This window comes from Mobula birostris, chromosome 8, assembly GCF_030028105.1.
Source record: "Mobula birostris isolate sMobBir1 chromosome 8, sMobBir1.hap1, whole genome shotgun sequence".
NCBI classification, from domain to species: domain Eukaryota; kingdom Metazoa; phylum Chordata; class Chondrichthyes; order Myliobatiformes; family Myliobatidae; genus Mobula; species Mobula birostris.
Window position 1 is genome coordinate 8,686,483 of NC_092377.1, and position 21,230 is coordinate 8,707,712.

At 43.7% G+C, this 21,230-nt stretch overlaps 1 protein-coding gene across 3 annotated transcripts in view; it reads left to right on the forward strand.

The window, feature by feature from the left end:
* Positions 1-21,230, forward strand: part of col12a1a (collagen, type XII, alpha 1a) — a 393,755-nt gene that overhangs the window by 353,450 nt on the left and 19,075 nt on the right. For all 3 annotated transcript variants that reach the window (XM_072264772.1, XM_072264773.1, XM_072264774.1), the window contains 3 exons: positions 7,769-7,835; positions 10,980-11,168; positions 14,754-14,831. In XM_072264772.1, coding sequence (XP_072120873.1) covers positions 7,769-7,835; positions 10,980-11,168; positions 14,754-14,831 — 334 coding nt within the window. The remainder of the gene's footprint in view (positions 1-7,768; positions 7,836-10,979; positions 11,169-14,753; positions 14,832-21,230) is intronic.

Here is a 21,230-nt window from a genome sequence, read left to right on the forward strand (position 1 = left end):
CCCTGGCAAATCGAGCCTGTATACTTCGGTCTGGTCATCCCTCAGCCCCCCTCACGCCAGGCAAAACAAAGCCAGCCTGTCCAGTCTCTCCTCAGAACTAAAGTCCCCCAATCTCCTCAGCATCTTCTCCAGTGTACTCGCGTCATGAGGGCATAATGGTTAGCGTGACACCATTACAGCTCGGCCGGCGAAGGTCAGAGGTTAGTTCCCGCACCCTCTGTGAGGAGTTTGCACCTTCTCCCTGTGACCGAACAAGTTTTCCTCCAGGTGCTCCGGTTTCATCACACATTCCATGGACAATACTGGTTAGCAAGTTAACTAGTCATTGTAAATTGTCCTGTAGATAGCCTAGTGTTAAATTGGTGTATTGCTGGCCGATGAATCAATCAATAAACAAATAAACAAACAAACAAACGAAACAATTTGGAAGGGCAGACAGTGCTTACAAATATGAATCAGGAGGTTGGTGGTGGAGAACTTGTAAATGATGGACGTCATGGATGGCGAGGGAGACATTCCCTTGTTGCAGAGGAGTACTGATTTTCAGTCAGAAAGAAAATACATTCACAGCTTTTCTGTCCATACCTCATTTTCCCTGGAGTGAAGGATGCTGAGGGTGACCAGATAAAGTATAAAAGATCATGACTGGCATAGATAGATAGGGTAGGTAGTCAAAACATTTTTTTCCCATAGCGGAGTTATTAATCAACAAGAGGGGATGATAGGCTGACTCACTGCAACACACAGGTAAAGAAGTCAGCAGGTAATGGAACCACCTATGGACAATCAGCAACTCAGGACATCAGTCACACCACACTCAATCTTTTCATTCCTGACTTTATTTGAGGTCTTAACAACATCTGTCTCCACAGTCTCTCCACTTTCTGTTCTGCAACTCTGGTTCCCAACCCCCTGCAACTCCAGTTTAAACACCTCCCCACCCCTGTGCAGCACCAGCAAACCTTCCCGCTAAGATATTAGTCCCCTTCCAGATCAGGTGCAAACTTGTCTCCTTTGTACAAGTCCCACCTTCCCTAGAGGAGAGCACAATGATCCAAAAATCCAAAAATCTCCCTCCTACAACTCCTTAACTACGTGTTAAACGGCATGATTCTTCCAGTTCTAGCCTCGCTTGCACATGGCATCCTGAGATCACAACCCTGCAGTGTCTGCCCTTTAACTTAGCCCCTGATTCACTTTGCAGAACCTTGATACTCTTCCTCCCTAACAAATACATACATGGACCATGAACTCTGGCTGTTCACCCTCCCACCTCCATCTGAGATGTCTCGGACCCCAGCACCTGTGAAACATCATACTATCCAGGAATCTCATTCTTATCCACAGAACCTCCCTTCTACTCCCCTAACTAATGAATCCCCTATCACCTCAGCTCAACATTTCTCCCCTTTCCTTCTCAGTCACAGAGCCAGACTCAGTACCAGGGGCCTGACTGCTGTGACCTTTCAGTGCTGGGTCATCACCCCCAAAAGCATCCAAAGTGGCATACCTGTTGAGGGGGATGGCCACAGAGGTAGTCTGCACTGGCCCCTTTCCCCTTCCTGAATGTCACCCAGTTTCCTGTATCCTGCACCTTGGGTGTAACTACCTCTCTATATTTCCTATCTATTACCCAATCAACCTCCCAAATGATCCAGAGTTCATCCAACTCCTTAATGTTGATTGTTAGAAGCTGCAGCTGGATGCACTTCTCACAGTTGTAGTCGCTGGGCAAACTGGAGGTCTCCCTGCCTTACCACATCCCATAAAGAGAGCATTCATCTGTCCTGCCTGACGTGTTAGTTGCTCTAAATGTGTACGTATAAAGAAGAAAACAATAAATAAACTGTAGGGAAAAAATTCTACCTACAGCTTTTTCAAGTTCTCTGACTGAAGCCTCAAAATCTTCATGATAGCTCTGTCCACTTCTTGTAATGCCCACTCCAACAAAGCTTGTTCGGTTTGTCGCTGCCTTGTTTCAATTTGTTCTTGCCAATCAAACCCAATCACTGGTTGGCCGCTGCTCAAAACAGGAAACTGCCGTGAACTGATGCCTTATATACTCAAGTGGTGAACTTCAGCGAGCTTCTCATGCTTCAGGTCACTGGTTTGCTGCGATACAAAACACCAAACTGCTACAAATAGAAGCATTATGTACTCAATTGGTGAACCTGAGTGAACTACATATTATCTTGGAGAGGTTCTCTTGGATAGGTCATGGATCTACCTATCGATGGAGAGAAATGGACTGTCAGGAAGTTATGGAACAATCTATGGAGGGAAATGGAGAGTCAGCAGATCATGGAATCACCTATGAAAAGAAATGGACTTTCTGCAGGTGATGGAACTATCTGTTGTGAGAAATGGAGAGTCAGCAGGTGATGGATCTAACAATGCATGGAAATGGATAAGTCATGGAACTAACTATGGAGGGAAATAGACTATCGATGAGTCATCCAACTACCTATGGAGAGAAATGGATTGTCAACAAGTCATGGAACTATCTGTGGAGGGAAATGGACTGTCAGCAGGTTATGGATCTATCTGTGCATGAAAATAGATAAGTTATGGAACTATCTATGGAGAGAAATAGACAGTCAACAAGCCATGGAACTATCTATGGAGAAAAATAGACTGTCAATAGTTCATGGATCTATCTATGCATGAAAATGGACAGATGATGGAGCTATCTATGGAGGGAAATGGACAACCAGCAGGTCATGGATCTATCTATAGAGGGAAATATACAGGTCATGGAACTATTCATCAAGAAAAGTGTACAGGCCAAGGAACTATCTATGGAGATATAAACTGTCAGCAGGTCATGGGACTATTGGTGAAGAGAAATGGACAGGTCATGGAGAGAAGTGGAGAGTCAGCAGTTCATGCAACTATCTATGGAGGGAAATGGACTGTCAGTAGTTCATGGATCTATCTATGCACGGAAATGGACAGGTCTATTTCTAAGGAGAGAAATTGATAGGTCTTGTAAATTTCTATGGCGAGAAATGACGAGGTCATGAAACTTTCTATGGAAGGAAATGGACAGTCAGCATGTCATTGGAACCATCTGTTGAGAGAAATTAAAGATCAGAAGTAATAGATCTAACTGTGGAAGAAATTGGACAGATCATGACTATCTGTGGAGAGAAATGTGCAGTTAGTAGGTCATGGAACTTTATATTGAGAGAAATGGACATGTCTTGGAACTCACTGTGGAGAGAAATGAAAAGTCAGATGGTCAAAATCTACTTATGGAAGGAAATGGACAGTTACCAGGACATGGTATGATCGAGACAGAGCGATGGGCAGGTCATGGAACTACCCACGGAGAGAAATGGAACTTTGTATGGACTGAAATGGATAGGTCATGAAACTATCTGAAGAGCGAAATGGACAATCAGCAGTTCATGGAAATATCTGCAGAGGGAAATGGACAGGTCATGAACTTTCTATGGCGAGAAATGGGCAGTCAGCAGGTCATGGAATTATCTATGAAGAGAAATGGACAGGTCATGAAACTGTCAATGGAAGGAAATGGGCAGCCAGCAAATCATCCACACATCTATGGAGAGAAGTAGAGAATCAGCAGGTCATGGAACTATCTATAGAGAGAAATGGCCAGTCAGAAGATCATGGGCTATCAGTGGAGAAGAATCGACATTCAGCATGTATTGGAACTATCTGTGGAGAGAAATGAAAAATCAACAGGTCATGAATCTATCTGAGGAGGGAAATGGACTGTCAGCAGGTCATGGAACCATCTGGGGAGAGAAATAGACAATCCGTAAGACATGGAATTATCTATGGAGAGAAATAGACAATCAGCAGGCCATGAGGCAATCTACAGAGGGAAATGGACAGTCAATTTTTCCCATTGAGACCTTTCATAAGGACGCTTGCTCCAGATTTCCAGCATCTGCAGTCTCTTGTGTCTTATTGAGCTGATTTACTATGTGAATAGAACATAGAATAGTACAGCACAGTACAGGCCCTTCGGCCCACAATGTTGTGCTGACCTTCAAACCCTGCCTCCCATATGACCCCCCACCTTAAATTCCTCCATATACCTGTCTAGTAGTCTCTTAAGTTTCACTAGTGTATCTGCCTCCACCACGGACTCAGGCAGTGCATTCCACACACCAACCACTCTCTGAGTAAAAATCCTTCATCTAATATCCCCCTTGAACTTTCCACCCCTTACCTTAAAGCCATGTCCTCTTGTATTGAGCAGTTGTGCCCTGGGGAAGAGGCGCTAGCTATCCACTCCATCTATTCCTCTTAATATCTTGTACACCTCTATCATGTCTCCTCTCATCCTCCTTCTCTCCAAAGAGTAAAGCCCTAGCTCCCTTAATCTCTGATCATAATGCATACTCTCTAAACCAGGCAGCATCCTGGTAAATCCCCTCTGAACCCTTACCAATGCTTCCACATCCTTCCTATAGTGAGGCGACCAGAGCTGGACACCGTACTCCAAGTGAGGCCTAACCAGAGTTTTATAGAGCTGCATCATTACCCCGCGACTCTTAAACTCTATCCCTCAACTTATGAAAGCTAACATCCCATAAGCTTTCTTAACTACCCTATCTACCTGTGAGGCAACTTTCAGGGATCTGTGGACATGTACCCCCAGATCCCTCTGCTCCTCTACGTTACCAAGTATCCTGCCATTTACTTTGTACCCTGCCTTGGAGTTTGTCCTTCCAAAGTGTACCACCTCACACTTCTCCGGGTTGAACTCCATCTGCCACTTCTCAGCCCACTTCTGCATTCTATCAATGTCTCTCTACAATCTTCGACAATCCTTACACTATCCACAACACCACCAACCTTTGTGTCATCTGCAAACTTGCCAACCCACCCTTCTACCCCCACATCCAGGTCGTTAATAAAAATCATGAAATGCAGAGGTCCCAGAACCAATCCTTGTGGGACACGACTAGTCACAATCCTCCAATCCGAATGTACTCCCTCCACCATGACCCTCTGCCTTCTGCAGGCAAGCCAATTCTGAATCCACCTTCCTGCTCCTGACTTCCACCCATACTAACTCAAAAGAGGATCCTGCTACATTACCCACCCTTTCTGTAGTTGTAATAGTATCCCTGACCAGTAATGCCACCCCCCCCATCCCTTTTAAAGCACTGAAATCCAGGAATATTGAGAATCCATTCCTGCCCTGGTGCCAGGCAAGTCCCTGTAATGGCCACTACATCATAATTCCATTTATGTATCCAAGCTCTCAGTTCATCACCTTTGTTCCTGATGCTTCTTGCATTGAAGTACACACACTTTAGCCCTTCTACCTTGCTGTCTTTACACCCTTTATTCTGCTTCTCTTTCCTCAAAGCCTCTCTATGTGTTAGATCTGGCTTTACTCCATGCACTATACTTGTAGTTCTCACATGACCTTTATTCTCCTCCAACTCACTATCTGCCTTAATGCTCTGGTTCCCCTCCCGCTGCAAATCTAGTTTAACCTCCACCCCCCCCCCCCCCCCCCCGGAGCTGCACTAGCAAACCTTCCTGCAAGGATGTTAGTCCCCCCACAGTTCAGGTGCAACCTGTCTTGTCCCATCTTCCCTGGAACAAGGCTCAAATGTCCAGAAACATGAAGCCCTCCGTCCTGCACCAACTCCTTAGCCATCTATTTAGCTGCATTATTTTCCTGTTTCTAGCCTCACTAGCACGTGGCACGGGTAGCAATCCTGAGATTGCAACCCTGGAGGTCCTGTCCTTCAACTTTGCACCTAACTCCCTAAACTCTCTTTGCAGGACCTCCTCCTTCTTCCTATCCACATAGGAGTAGTGGCAAATGGACATAATAATAATTTACTCATAGAGTTCTTTTTGGACTGATGATGCAGTTCAAAATGCTTCACAATGGGATAAAGGACAAACATGAAAATAAAATTAAAAATAAAAATAAACATGAAAATAAAAGACAAAAGGACATTAATTAAAAGCAAGTTTAAATAAATAGGTTCTGAGCTGGCTTTTAAAAGTGTCGACGGAGTCCGCATCCCTTATAGTTTCAGGTATTGAATTCCATAGTTTAGGAGCGTAGTTTAAAAAAGCTGACCTGCCAATTATCTTTTGGGGGTGATTGTTTAAATTTAAGAGACTGGTAGAGGAAGACCTGAGAGCTCGAGCAGGCTTATAAAACAAAAATGATTTTTGTTTTGAGCCACACTCAGGTTGGAGGAACAACACATTATATTCCGTCTGGGTAGCCTCCAGCCTAATGGCATGAACATTGACTTCTCAAACTTCCGCTAATGCCCTACCTCCTCCTCGTACCCCATCCGTTACTTATTTATATACACACATTCTTTTTCTCTCGCTCCTTTTTCTCCCTCTGTCCCTCTCACTATACGCCTTGCCCATCCTCTGGGTTTTTCTCCCCTTCCCCCTTGTCTTTCTCCTTGGGCCTCCTGTCCCATGATCCTCTCATATCCCTTTTGCCAATCACCTGTCCAGCTCTTGGCTCCATCCCTCCCCCTCCTGTCTTCCCCTATCATTTCGGATCTCCTCCTCCCCCTCCAACTTTCAAATCTCTTACTCACTCTTCCTTCAGTTAGTCCTGACGAAGGGTCTCGGCCCGAAATGTCAACTGTACCTCTTCCTAGAGATGCTGCCTGGCCTGCTGCGTTCACCAGCAACTTTGATGTGTGTTGCTTGATTCCGTAATGTCTGGTCCCAGGCCATTGGGAGCTTTAAAAATAAGTAAGAGAACTTTAAAATCAATTCTAAAAGATACAGGAAGCCGATGCACAGTAGGTAGGAGTTATGCAATAACAGTGTGATATCAAGGAAGGAATAACATTGATGAAATAACTGAAGACGGCTGCATCCAGAGCATTCAGTTATTATTTTTTAACTCTCTCAGGAGGATGTAAAACATCTCAGAATATTATTGAACAATAGTACTGGACTTCTTGCTGGAATTTAAATTTATCTTTCAACCAATAAGAAAAAGGAGACCCGGAACACAAATTCAAGATTGTTTACGATTGTGTAATGTCATTTCCAGTACACAGGTGTAAAGGAGAATGAAATAATTATTACTCTAGAAAATAACAGACGATAAATAACACAATAATGAAAAAAAACACAAAATTAAGAAATACATAATATTACTTCTATACATAGATTTATTGTATGTCCATAAAGTGACACTAGACTGGACATAAGGTGACTGACGGGAAATAAAGTAGTGGTGGAGATAGTGGGCGGGGGTGTTGATTGGCCATATTGCTTGGGGAAAGTAACTGCTTTTGATTCTGGTGGTCCTGGCCTGGATGCTATGTAGCCTCCTCCCCGACGGGAGTGGGACAACAGTTCATGAGCAGGGTGAGTGGGATCCTTCATGATGATACTGGCCCTTCTCTGGCACCCTTCTGTATACATGTCCTTTATGGTATGTGGGCTGATGCCAAAGATGCATTGGGCTGTTTTGGCTTCCCATTGTAGAGCCTTCCTATCCACTACCATGTTCTTTATCTTGTGTTTCTTTTTTTGTTCTGCATTGTATCCAGAGTAACATTTACTCTATTCTCCTTTACACTTGTGCACTGGAAATGGCATTAAATAATCTTCAATCTTGTATTACAACCAACCATGACTTTATTGCAGAAGTACATCCTGGCAGCAAAACACTTGTGATTTTCTTTTAGGTTTTGGAAGATTTTATAGATACAGATGCCTTCCTTTGATTTTTCCCTTTATTTAAGTAAATTATTAACATTTTGTTCTATCTTTCCAGGGAGACTTTGCCTCTCAGAACATGATGAGAGCAATTTCAAGACAAGTCTGTGAACAGATGATGAACAGTGAGTAAGCCTGCAGGTTACCATGGGCAAATATAGGACTTTGGTAGTGGGAAGCGAGTGATTTGCAGTGCTCTTAGGTTCCTGCATTTGAGACAGCAATGAGTATTAAGTCTCCTATTTGATGTACTTTCTCATGCTTGACTGATTGGAGTGGGGGAAGCAGTGAAGTATACATCAATCACCAGTTGGGCTCAGACTTTCCACCTTCATTGCCATGTGACAAAGATTTACTACTGGTCTTCTAAAGGGAACATTGGCAGTAATCTTACTAAACTGATGCCACTCAAACCAGTTATGTCATTCTTGCTAATGGCTGAAGCTTTTCTGACCAGAGTTCAATGGTGGGAACCCTTCCCTGAAAGCAATTACGATAAGACATAGGAGCAGAATTAGGCCATCTGGCCCATCAAGCCTGCTCCACCATTCGATCATGGCTGATCCTTTTTCTTTCTCCTCCTCAACCCCAGTTCCTGGCTTTCTCCCCGTAAGCTTCGATGCCATGTCCAATCAAGAACCAATCAATCTCTGCCTTAAATACTCCCAATGACCTGGCCTCCACAGCTGCATGTGGCAACAAATTCCACAAATTCACCACCCTTCAGCTAAAGAAATTTCTCCGCATCTCTGTTTTGAAAGGGAGCGCGTCTATCCTGAGGCTGTGCCCTCTTGTACTAGACTCTCCCACCATGAGAAACATCTTTTCTACATCTGCTCTGTCTAGGCCTTTCAACATTCAAAAGGTTTCAATGAGATCCCCTGCTCATCCTTCTGAATTCCAGCGAGTACAGACCCACAGCCATCAAACATTCCTTGTATGATAATCCTTTCATTTCTTGAATCATCCTTGTGAACCTCCTCTGGACCCTCTCCAATGCCAGCACCTGATAGGTCAGGGGTAATTTTTGTTTTTCCATGTGCAGATTGATATTGTACATTGTCAACAGCTATACTAGGGAAGAGGTGAAAAAATGCATACGTTGTACTTTTGAAAAGTACGGTGGATTCTGATTAATTGGTACACATTGGGACCAATACATTTTCGTTCAATTAAGCGGCTCTCCCAATTAGCCAAAGTGGCAAGGAAATAGTAAAAAAGACAAGTTATCATTTAACTGAATAACGAATTATGTATTTAAATGAAATACAGAACAAATTACAACACTACCAATACTACTACAGTACTATAAAACTGTGTATTAGTTCCTAGTGTTGGCACGTGGCCAAGTGGTTAAGGCGTTCGTCTAGTGATTTGAAGGTGGCTAGTTCGAGCCTTGGCTGAGGAAACGTGTTGTGTCTTTGAGCAAGGCACTTAACCACATTGCTCTGCGATGACACCAGTGCCAAGCTGTATAGGTCCTAATGGCCTTCCCTTGGACAACATCAGTGGCGTGGAGAGGGGAGACTTGCAGCATGGGCAACTGCTGGTCTTCCATACAACCTTGCCCAGGCCTGCACCCTGGAAACCTTCCAAGGCGCAAATCCATGGTTTCATGAGACTAACGGATGCCTATAATTAGTTCCTAATAGTCATCAAGAGAGCAATTCTTCCAATTGTACGTTGGCATGTTCATTTGGTTGATTAAATGTACAAAATCAGCATAGACATAGTGTGGATAACAGATTGCCTTCATACAATGCTATCAATGATTGCATCCTCCAAGTCTTTTTCATTGTAACATTCAATAAAATAATAATAGTAAATAAATAAACCATCAATATCAAGAACATGAGATGAAGAATCCTTAAAAGGAAGCTCATAGGTTTTGGGAACAGTTCAATGATGGGGCAAATTAAGTTAAGTGAAGTAATCCACACTGGTTTAAGAGCCTGATAGTTGAGGGATAATAACTATTCCTGAACCTGGGGATGTGGGACCTGAGGCTCCTGTACCTCCTAACCTCAACCTTGCTGTAATGCCAGCGGGTCGGTCACCATCCCTGCATTGTTGACGCTACTAACAACATTCCTAAGCAAAACCAAAGACCTGCTGGAAAGATAGAAACCCAATCTAAACACATTTTATTGTACAACTCTTCAAAGTATTTCTGCAGTCAGTCCAATGTAGAACTTCAAAAGAGAACAATTTAATGTTGAAAAGGGCTATCCATGTACCATATAAAGGGATCTGGGAATACAGGTTCATAATTCATTGAAAGTGGGGTGACAAGTAGATAAGCTCATAAAGAAAGTTTTTGGCACACCCTTCATAAATCAGTCTATTGGGTACAGGAGATGAGATGTCATGCAGAAGTTGTGTAGGACATTGGTGTGGCCTAATTTGGAGTATTGTTTGCAGTTTTGGTCACCTACTTACAGGAAAGATGTAAATAAGGTTGAAAGAGTATAGAGGAAAATTTAGAAGAATGTTGCTGGGTCTGGAGGCCCTGAGTTACAAGAAAAGATTGAACAGGTTAGAACTTTATTCCTTAGAACGTAGAAGATTGAGGGAAGATTTAATAGAAGTATAGAAAATTATGAAGGTAAATGCAAGCACACTTTTTCCACTGAGGTTGGGTGGAACTACAACCAAAGGTCATGGGTTAAGGGTGAAAGGTGAAAGGTTTAAGGGGAACATGAGAAACTTCTTCACTCAGAGGGTGTTGAGTTTGGAATGAGCTGCCAGCACAAGTAGTGCTTCAATGTTTAAGAGAAGTTTAGATAGGTACATTGATGGTAGGGGTATGGAGGGCTATAGTCCCGGTGCAGGTTAATGGGACTAGGCAAATTAAGTGGTTCAGCATGCATTAGATAGGCTAATGGGCCTATTTTAGTGCTGTACTTTTCTATGTTTCTATGACTCTATATTGATAAAGGTTCATAAATTAATTATGAAGTATATCTGAGGTAAGTGCCAATTTTGGACAATAATAATCTAATGATTATTGTGAGAAAAAAACAGATAGTAATGTTATGTTTAGTTTAATATTGAGTTTTCTCTCTTCTAACACTGGACTGGAGACATGACGGTATGAGAAGTATTTTGCTTTTATAAGCCTTAACTGGATTAACGGCACAACCCATCCTGGTAGCCTGATATCTTGAGACTGGTTCTACACAATTGCTGTCTAAGCTATCAGGAACATTGGAGATAATATAAACAATATATATATACTACTATGAAAAAAATGTCTTTTTTTTTTACAGACCAAATGAGAAGAGTGAACTCACTGATAAACCAGATTCCTAATGGTTACCAGAGTAACCGTGCAGAACCTGGACCACCTGGCCCACCCGGACCACCAGGTAACCCTGGAGCAGTAGGAGAAAGAGGACCCCCTGGTCCAGCAGGTTTCCCAGGCTCACCTGGAGTTCAAGGAAGAGTTGGTGAAAGAGGTATGGATTGTTATTTCTGTACTTTTCAATTGCACTCAATGTCTTTCCCATTTTAGCGTATTCCAGTTAATATAACAGATGGTCATAATTTAGCGATGAGCGTTAAAAGACTCAACATTTCATTTGTGTAACACTCACAACACGCTGGAGGAACTCAGCAGGTCGGGCAGCATCCGTGGAGAAGATCGGTCGACGTTTCGGGCCGGAACCCTCCGTCAGGACTGTAGGGGGAAGGGGCAGAGGCCCTATAAAGAAGGTGGGGGGAGGGTGGGCAGGAGAAGGCCTTCATTTGTGTGACAGTTGGTTGCTAGGTCTTGAAATGAGTGGAAGCTGGTACAATCACTTGTTTTATTTAGAGATATAGCATGGAACAGGCCCTTCCAGCTCAACAAGCCATGCTGCCCAGCAACCCATCTATTTAACCTTAGCCCAATCACAGGACGATTTACAATGGCCAGTTAACCTATTGATCGACATGTCTTTGAAATGTGGGAGGAAACCAGCGGACCCAGAGGAAACTCTCGCGCACACAAAAAGAACGTACCAAGTTTCTTCCAAACTACTGATAGGAATTTGAAAAATATACAATAAGCTTGAACAAAGGGCTCTGCTTTTCTTCGTCCTATTTGACACCTCCTGCAATGTTGCTAACTACCTACAGGAGTTGGGTTGGATCACTCTGAGCCTGAGGCACTCCAGCTCACTTTCTATATTTGTTGACAGCTGTGAGGCTGTCCATCCTCTTTGGAATATTTCCAATAAACCATAATGTCAATACTGTTCAGCATTAAATGTCTTAGGCTGTAGCTGACAAGTGTCTCCAACTGGAACTTCCATCTGTTAATCTTTGACTAGAAACACAAATCCTCTGACATGCATTATCATCTCACGCCAAGAGTTATAGTGCCTGGGTTCATGAGGGTTTCAAGATGTGCATATCCCAGAGCTCAGAGTCAGCAAAATGCACAGACTCCCATACATTCAACAGTACCAGCAAGAGCATGACCCATTAGTGCTGCTGAGATTTTGTGTTACATGATAACAAGGAGAATTTGTAGACCTCTAGCCTTCAAAAGACAATGATTATATAACACATGAACCCTTTGATGGGCCTTTAACTTTAAACTTAAAGTTTCAAAGTACATTCCAAACCACAGTTAAGATCAGAGTATGTATACAGTATACAACCTAAAATTCATCTTCTTCGGACGTCCACAAAACAAATGTAATGCTCAGTTATATTGGCTCGTATATGTCTAGGGGAAATCCCACCCAGCACCTGCCTCAACGCTTCCCACAGGGTCAGTTGCCGCCCGAATCAATTCCAAACATCAATCATCGGCCAGCACACCCAGTACATTTTACCAAGTACACTTTATAGATATTACTAATTCTATGACATTAATATAAATTTGATACAGAAAAGGAAGTAATGAAAAAAAAAGGCGCCAAGACTTATCAAAGTCCAAGTTCTTCGCGCGCAACCGTTGGAGCTCAATCGATTCCTGACGACCACCCGGATCCTGTTGACTCACGGCTCCGGACCACCCGGAGTGATCGACTGGAGCCTTTCGCACGTCCACTGTCCTCCCGGTCTCTCCACTGTCCTCCCTGTCTCTCCTCCGACTCTCCGTCTCTCCTCCGACTCCCCACCTCTCCTCCGACTCCCTGCCAAAAACCCCGTCCACAGTCCGCCGTCCTCCCCGTCTCTCCTCCGACTCCCCGCCAAAATCCCCGTCCACAGTCCACCGTCCTTCCCGTCTCTCCACTGACTCCCCATCTCTCCTCCGACTCCCCGTCTCTCCACCGTCCTCCCCGTCTCTCCACTGTCCTCCCCGTCTCTCCTCCGTCCTCCCCGTCTCTCCTCCGTCCTCCCCGTCTCTCCACTGTCTCCCTGTCTCTCCTCCGTCCTCCCCGTCTCTCCTCCGACTCCCCCCAAAAACCCCTGCACGTCCACCTTCCTCCCCGTCTCTCCTCCGACTCCCCGTCTCTCCTCCGACTCCCTGTCTCTCCACCGTCCTCAGTCATATGAGACAGCATTTATCCGAAAACAAAACGATACATGACAACCCATTGGCTAACAGCACCCTGCTCTCTGTATTAACCCAAGCAAATGTCTAGCTAGAGACTTTCTCAGCATTCCCCAGTATAACACAACAAAGAAGCCATTTTAAATTTAACATACAAAAAAAGAAAGACCCACTACAAAAAGAAACCCCATAGAACAATAGAAACATCAAAACCCCAAAGCAGAAGTAGCAGCGTAAGCTTTGACCCTCCCCCCTCACCCACACCAGCCCAAGCACCAACGCTTTAAAGCTCTCCGTGCAAACAGCCGCACAAGCACTAAAGAATCCATTGATCCAGAGTCAACGATAACATTTTTACGGTAAAATAGGAACTTGTTGAGAACATTTTATTTTATTGAATGATAGAGCATTTACACCACAGAAAAAGGCCTTTTGACCTATCTCGTCTGTGATGAGCTATTATTCTAGTACCACTGACACACACCTGGAGCACAGCTCTCCACACCCCTCCCATCCATGTACTTATCCAAACTTCTCTTCAGTGTTGCAATCAAACCCACGTATACCACTTCCCCTGCAGCTCGTTCCACACTGTCACCACTCCCTGAGTGAAGATGTTCACCCTCATGTTCCCTTTAAACATTTCACCTTTTGCCATGACACTTTGGTCCAGTTGCTGGTTGTATTATCAACACAGAAGATTCTATAGATGCTGGAAATCTTAAGCAACATCCACAAAAATGCTGGAGGAACTCTTCAGGTCAGGGAGCATCGAAGGAGAGGACTAAACAGTCAGAATTTCAGACGGAGCCCTGAAGATGGGTCTCAGCCTGAAACTTTGTTAGACTCATGTTTCGAGGGTGCAAGGGGTATTGCAGAAAGATACTAACATTATCAGTGTAGAATCAATTCAAAGTTTATTGAGTGACAAAAATATGTATAATACTCATCTAGATAGGTGAATACAGCTAGAGCTTTCTATACATCAGCACGTCTGTCCTTTTGTTCTGATCCATGGAGCTGGCTGCGTCCAGCCTAGAGGGGAAACCCAAACAATCCCCCCAACACTGCCCAACCCCACCACTGCTCATCACTCAGGGGGAGGTTTATACCTCTCAGTGAAGGGGTGTGGTTAGATGGTTACATGTTCAAGGTCATATGTACTATATGGTGGTACATGCTCAAGATCATGTACCCATGTACTTGGTCACTATGTCGCCCTATGGTCAATCCTAGCTACACACGTCAGACGATTCGCAATCTATGTTCTCGTCCTACAAAGATTGACTGTTTATCTCCCTCCATAGATACTGCCTGACTTGCTGAGTTCCTCCAGCATTTTCTGGGTGTTGCTGATAGTGTTTTCAGCTTTTTTGGTAGTATAGAGTCATAGAAGAGTACAGCACAAAAGCAGGCCCTTCTGCCCATCTAGTCCATGCCAAAGAACATGTCAAGGAAGGAATCATTGAGTGAAATATACATTTCTACTGTGTAATAATTTAATGTGTGTCTGAATCTTGCAGTGGTGTAAAACCGAGCCTTTTCTCTTTGACAGGACCTCCAGGAGAAAAGGGCGAACGAGGTAGTCCTGGTATTGGGAAGCAAGGATCACCAGGTTTACCTGGACCTCCTGGTATGTGGTTTTATTCTTTTGCAAATATTTTCATTGAGGAAGGAATGCAGTTCACATGATGCAGATTTTACTGCTCCACATTGGTTGGGGAATCGAGAATTAAAATCAGATTGTTCTACCGGACTTGATTCTGGTGCCAATATCATCGAATTGCCTCTACTTTGGGAGTTTGTGTAAAATGGGTAACAGTGATTTGGCTTGCCTTCATGTGCCCTGTATGAATTTGATTCAACATCAATTAAATTTTGGAAAATTTTATTTTCAGTTTAGAGCCATTGCACAGGGAACTTTTGGCATGGTATTCCCATTTTTCCTAACGATAGTGTAGGAGCCATGTATCTATTTTCTGTCTGTCTGTATTGTATTTTGTGTTGCGTGTTTTTACTATGGATAATGGAAATTTGTCATGTGGTAGAAACAAATGAGTATAATTACATATTCATACTTTGCGCCGCTAGTTTTAGTTTGAGAGAGACTTGGTAGGGATGTGGGCCACTAACTTTGCTTATTTCACTTGTTTCACTGATTTCAGTATTGCTAGTTTTGTTAGTTTATTATCACTACAAGATCATTCGACTTTGCTGGTCTTGTAATAAAGGATCAGGTTGGAACGTACTTTTTTCAACTTGGAACTCAGTTGTTCGGAAGTGTGTCATACAGTGCCCAGTCTCTCATTCAGTCTGTCAGCAGTTTTGTCTTGTTTTTGAAGTAACCGCTGCAGATAGCCCTAAATTCCTATCTGAATATTTCCCACCTCATAATTAACAAAGATTCATTTTGTCAAGACCGAAACAACTCAGTGCCAGTCTTGACCATCGAGGTAGTAAAAAAAAACTAAAGAGCTTGTTTCACTGAAAACTAACTTCTCCAAAGGAGTAGAATGTTTACGAAGGGGAATGGTATTTACCTGATTTTTCTCCTTGGATGCTTTCAGCAGCTTCCCAGATAGAAACATAGAAAACCTACAGCACAATACAGGCCCTTCGGCCCACAATGCTGTGCCAAACATGTACTTACTTTACAAATTACCTCGGGTTACCCATAGCCCTCCATTTTTCTAAGCTCCATGTACCTATCCAGCAGTCTCTTAAAAGACCCTATCATATCCACCTCCACCACCATCGCCAGCAGCCCATTCCACACACTCACCACTCTCTGCATAAAAACCTTACCCCTGACATTTCCTCTGTACCTACATCCAAGCACCTTAAAACTGTGTCCTCTCATGTTAGCCATTTCAGCCCTGGGATAAAGCCTCAGACCATGCACATGATAAATGCCTCTCATCATCTTATACACCTCTGTCAGGTCACCTCTGATCCTCCATCACTCCAAGGAGAAAAGGCTAAGTTCACTCAACCTATTTTCACATGCTCCCCAATCCAGACAACATCCTTGTAACTCTCTGCACCCTTCCTATAGTTTCCACATCCTCCCTTGTAGTGAGGTGACCAGAATTGAGCACAGTACTCCAAGTGGGGTCTGACCAGGGTCCTATATAGCTGTAACATTACCTCTTGGCTCTTGACTCAATCCCATGGTTAATTAATGCCAATACACTGTATGACTTCTTAACCACACAGTCAACCTGCCCAGCAGTTTTGAGTATGCTATGGAATCAGATCCCAAGAGCCCTCTGATCCTCCACACTGCCAAGGGTCTTATCATTAATACTATATTCTGCCATCATATTTCACCTGCCAAAATGAACCACCTCACACTTATCTGGGTTGAAATCCATCTGCCACTTCTCAGCTCAATGTCCCGCTGTAACCTCTGACAGCCCTCCACACCATCCACAACACCCCAACCTTTGTGTCATCAGCAAATTTACTAACACATCCCTCCACTTCCTCATCCAGGTCATTTATAAAAATCACGAAGAGAAGGGGTCCCAGAACAGATCCCTGAGGCACACCACTAGTCACCGACCTCCATGTAGAATATGACTCATCTACAACCACTCCCTACCTTCTGTGGGCAAGCCAATTCTGGATCCACAAAGCAAGGTCCCCTTGGATCCCATGCCTCCTTACTTTCTCAATAAGCCTTGCATGGGGTACCTTAGCTAATGCCTTGCTGAAATCCATATACACTGCATCTACAGCACTACCTTCAATGCGTTTATTCACATCCTCAAAAAATTCAATCAGGCTCGTAAGGCATGACCTGCCTTTGACAAAGCCATGCTGACTATTCCTAATCATGATATGCCTCTCCAAATGTTCCCAAACCCTGCCTCTCAGGATCTTCTCCATCAACTTACCAACCACTGAAGTAAGACTCACTGGTCTATACTTTCCAGGGCTATCTCTACTCCCTTTCCTGAATAAGGGAACTACATCTGCAAACCTCCAATCCTCCAGAAACTCTCCTGTCCCCATTGATGATGCAAAGATCATTGCCAGAGGCTCAGCAATCTCCTCCCTCACCTCCCACAGTAGCCTGGGTTACATCTCATCCGGTCCTGGTGACTTATCCAACTTGATGCTTTCCAAAAGCTCCAGCACATCATCTTTCTTAATGTCTATATGCTCAAACTTTTCAGTCCGCTGTAAGTCATCCCTACAATTGCCAAGGTCCTTTTCTGTGTGAATATTGAAGCAAGAATTCATTGAGTACCTCTGCTATCTCCTTGGGTTCTGTACACATTTCTCCACTGTCACACTTGGTATGTCCTATTCTCTCACATCTTATCCTCTTGTTCTTCACATACTTGTAGAATGCCTTGGGGTTTTCCTTAATCCTGTCCACCAAGGCCTTCTCATGGCCCTTTCTGGCTCTCCTCGTTTCATTCTTAAGTTCCTTCCTGCTAGCCTTATAATTTTCTAGAACTCTATCATTACCTAGTTTTTTGAACCTTTCGCAAGCTTTTCTTTTCTTCTTGACTAGATTTTCAACAGCCTTTGTACACCATAGTTCCTGTACCCTACCATCTCATTGGAACATACCTATGCAGAATGCCATACAAATCTCCCCTGAACATTTCCCACATTTCTGCAGTACATTTCCCTGAGAACATCTGCTCTCAATTTGTACCTCCAAGTTCCTGCCTGGTGGCTTCATATCTCCCCTTACTCCAATTAAATGTTTTCCTAACTTGTCTGCTCCCATCCCTCTCGAATGCTATGGTAAAGGAGATAGAATTGTGATCACTATCTCCAAAATGCTCTCCCACTGAGAGACCTGACACCTGACCAGGTTCATTTCCCAATACCAGATCAAGTACAGCCTCTCCTCTTGTAGGCTTATCTACATATCATGTCAGGAATCCTTCCTGAACACACCTAACAAACTCCATCCCATCTAAACCCTTTGCTCTAGGGAGATGCTAATCAATATTGGGGAAATTGAAATCTCCCAGCACAACAACCCTGTTATTCTTGCACTATTCCAGAATTTCTCTCCCTATCTGCTCTTCGATGTCCCTGTTACTATTGGATGGTCTATAAAAAAACACTCAGTAGAATTATTGACCCCTTCCTGTTTCTAACTTCTACCCACAGAGACTCAGTAGACAACCCCTCCATGACTTCCTCCTTTTCTGCAGCTGTGACACTATCTCTGATCAACAGTGCCACGCCCCCACCTCTTTTGCCTCCCTCTCCGTCCTTTCTGAAATATCTAAGCCTGGTACGCTAAGTAGCCATTTCTGCCCCTGAGCCATCCAAGTCTCTGTAATGGCCACAACATCACAGCTCCAAGTACTGATCCACGCTCTAGGCTCATCTGCTGGTTCATGATACTCCTTGCATCAAAATAGACACATCTCAAACCATCAGTCTGAGCGCAACCCTTCTCTATCACCTGCCTATCCTTCCCCTCATACAGATGTTTAATTTCACTGACCCTCCAATCCCCTTTCAATCTGTTCTTCATAAAACTTCACCTGCGCAACGTTCCTTGTGGGAAGAAAGGATTGTGCACTGATGAGCAGCAATTCATAAGACCACAAGACATAGGAGCAAAAGTAGGCATTTGGCCCATTAAGTCTGCTCCACTGTTCCATCATGACTGATTTATTATCCTTCTCAACCCCATTCTCCTGCCTTCCCTCATAACCCCTGACACCCTGACTAATCAAGAACCTCGGATTTGGACTATATTTTTTGTGTGACAGTGTTTTATTGATACATTAAGTGTGCTTGCTATCTTACATGTGGTCTGCATGTGACTGTTGTATGGTTTACACCTTGGCCCCAGAGTAATGCTATTTCATCTGGCTGTATTCATGGGTATTCATATATGGTTGAATGACAATTAAATTTGAAATACGAAATGTGAACTTATCAACCTCACCTTTAATAAACCCAATGACTTGTCCTCGACAGCTGAGGAGGATTCATATTCCATGAGAGTATTCCTCCTCATTTCTGTTCTGAAGGGACACCCTTATATTCTTAGGCTGCGTTCTCTGGTCCTAGATTCCTCCACTGTAAGAAATATCTTCTCAGTCTCTACTCTATCTAGACCTTTCAATATTTGATAGGTTTCAATGAGATCACCCCTCAATACAGCAATGAAGCACACTGTGAATTCGGAATTCTAATTCTCTTAGTCAGAACATAAGACCATAAGATACAGGAGCTGAAATAGGCCATTTGGCACATGGAGTCTGATCTGCCATTTCATCATGGCTGATCCAATTTCCCCCTCAGACCCAATCTCCTGCCTTCCACCCTGTGTCCCTTCATCCCTTCATCCCTTAACCAATCAAGAATCTATCAACGTCTGCCTTAATACCCAATGCCTTTGCCCTCCACAGCCACCTGTGGCAACAAATTGCACAGATTCACCACTCTCTGGCTAAAGAAATTCCTCCTCATTTCCATTCTAAAAACACCCCCCTCTCTACCGAGGCTGGTCCCTCCGGTCTTAGACTCTCACACCATAGGAAACATCCTCTCCACATCCACTCTATCAAGGCCTTTCAACACTCAATAGGTTTCAATGAGGTCACCCCCTTAATCCTCTGAATTCCATTGAGTAGAGGCTCAGAGCCATCAAACTCTCCTCATATGACAAGCCTTTCAATCCTGGAGTTATTCTTTGTGATGAGAACACAAGATCTATAATCCATATGGCTTGCTCAGTCTTCAGCAGGAAGAAGTTGAGTTATTCATTAAGTTATCCATGAGTCCAACACAAATATTACATCACCCCTTTTGACTCTTGGATGGCAGCAGTAGCAGCTTGCTGTACTTATTTAAATTGGCCCATCAACTAAAGTATCAGAATTGGGTTTAATGTCACTGACATATGTCAAGAAATTTGTTGTTTTGTGGCAGCCATACATCACAATACATAATAATAAAAACTATACATTAAAACAAGTATATATAAAAAAGAAAATTAAATTAAATAAGTCGTGCAACAAGAGAGGGAAAATACTGAACTGGTGTTCAGGATTCAAGAATCAAAAATCTTTATTGTCATTCTAACCATACATCAGCTGTGCAGGGCAGAATGAGACAGCGTTCCCTCAGGAGCAGTGCAATCATAACATTAACAAACGCAACACTAAATAATAAACATAACAATAAATAGTAAAACACAACAGCCACATGTCAGTTAAAATCAGTTATAAGTGTCCAGTGCAAGTTAAAAGTGTCCAAAGCAGAGTCAGGTAGAGCAGCTATTTAGCAGTCTGACTGCTTGTGGGAGGAAGCCGTTTAGTAGCCTTGTGGTTTTAGTTTTGATGCTCCTGTAATGTTTGCCTGATGGCAGAAGAACAAACAGTTCATGGACAGGGTGTGAGGGGTCTTTAATGATGTACCGTGTCTTCTGGAGGCATCGACTCTGAAAGAGGTCTTGGACAGAAGGTAGGGAGACCCCAATAACCTTCTCTGCTCCCCTAACCACCCTCTGCAAGGCTTTTTTGTGGACAGCACTGCAGCTGGTTTGTAGGTTCATTGTCCATTCAGAAACGTTCCTGAGATGTTGATGGTCTGCTCTCAGGCCACACTTGCCCACCACCAGAGAGCTGCCTTAAGAGGCAGAAGAGGGCAGGTTTGTTTGTGGCTGAGCAGGAAGGACAGATTTCGGGGTACTGACTAAACCCACTGAAAGCGGCAAGGGGTGACAGGGAGACGTCCCTGCTACTCCTCTGCCACCAGGAGATGTAGCGGGGCTAAGGGAGGGAAACATCAATGACTGATGCTCCCTGACTGATGACCCTGCAGCGGACTTAAGGGCACTGTTGGAGGTGCGGCAAGCAGCAATGCCAAGCAGGAAACAACACCTTCCTGTAAGTCTCTCTTGCCGTTCAGCTCAGCGCTAACTACCCTGAATGGTCAAAAAAAAATTGTTACAGAAACAGCAATGAAGACTCCTTCGGGCCATAGTGCACTCTTTAATTTGCTTGCACCTTCCAGCTATTAAGAGATTTCGGTTTGGCAG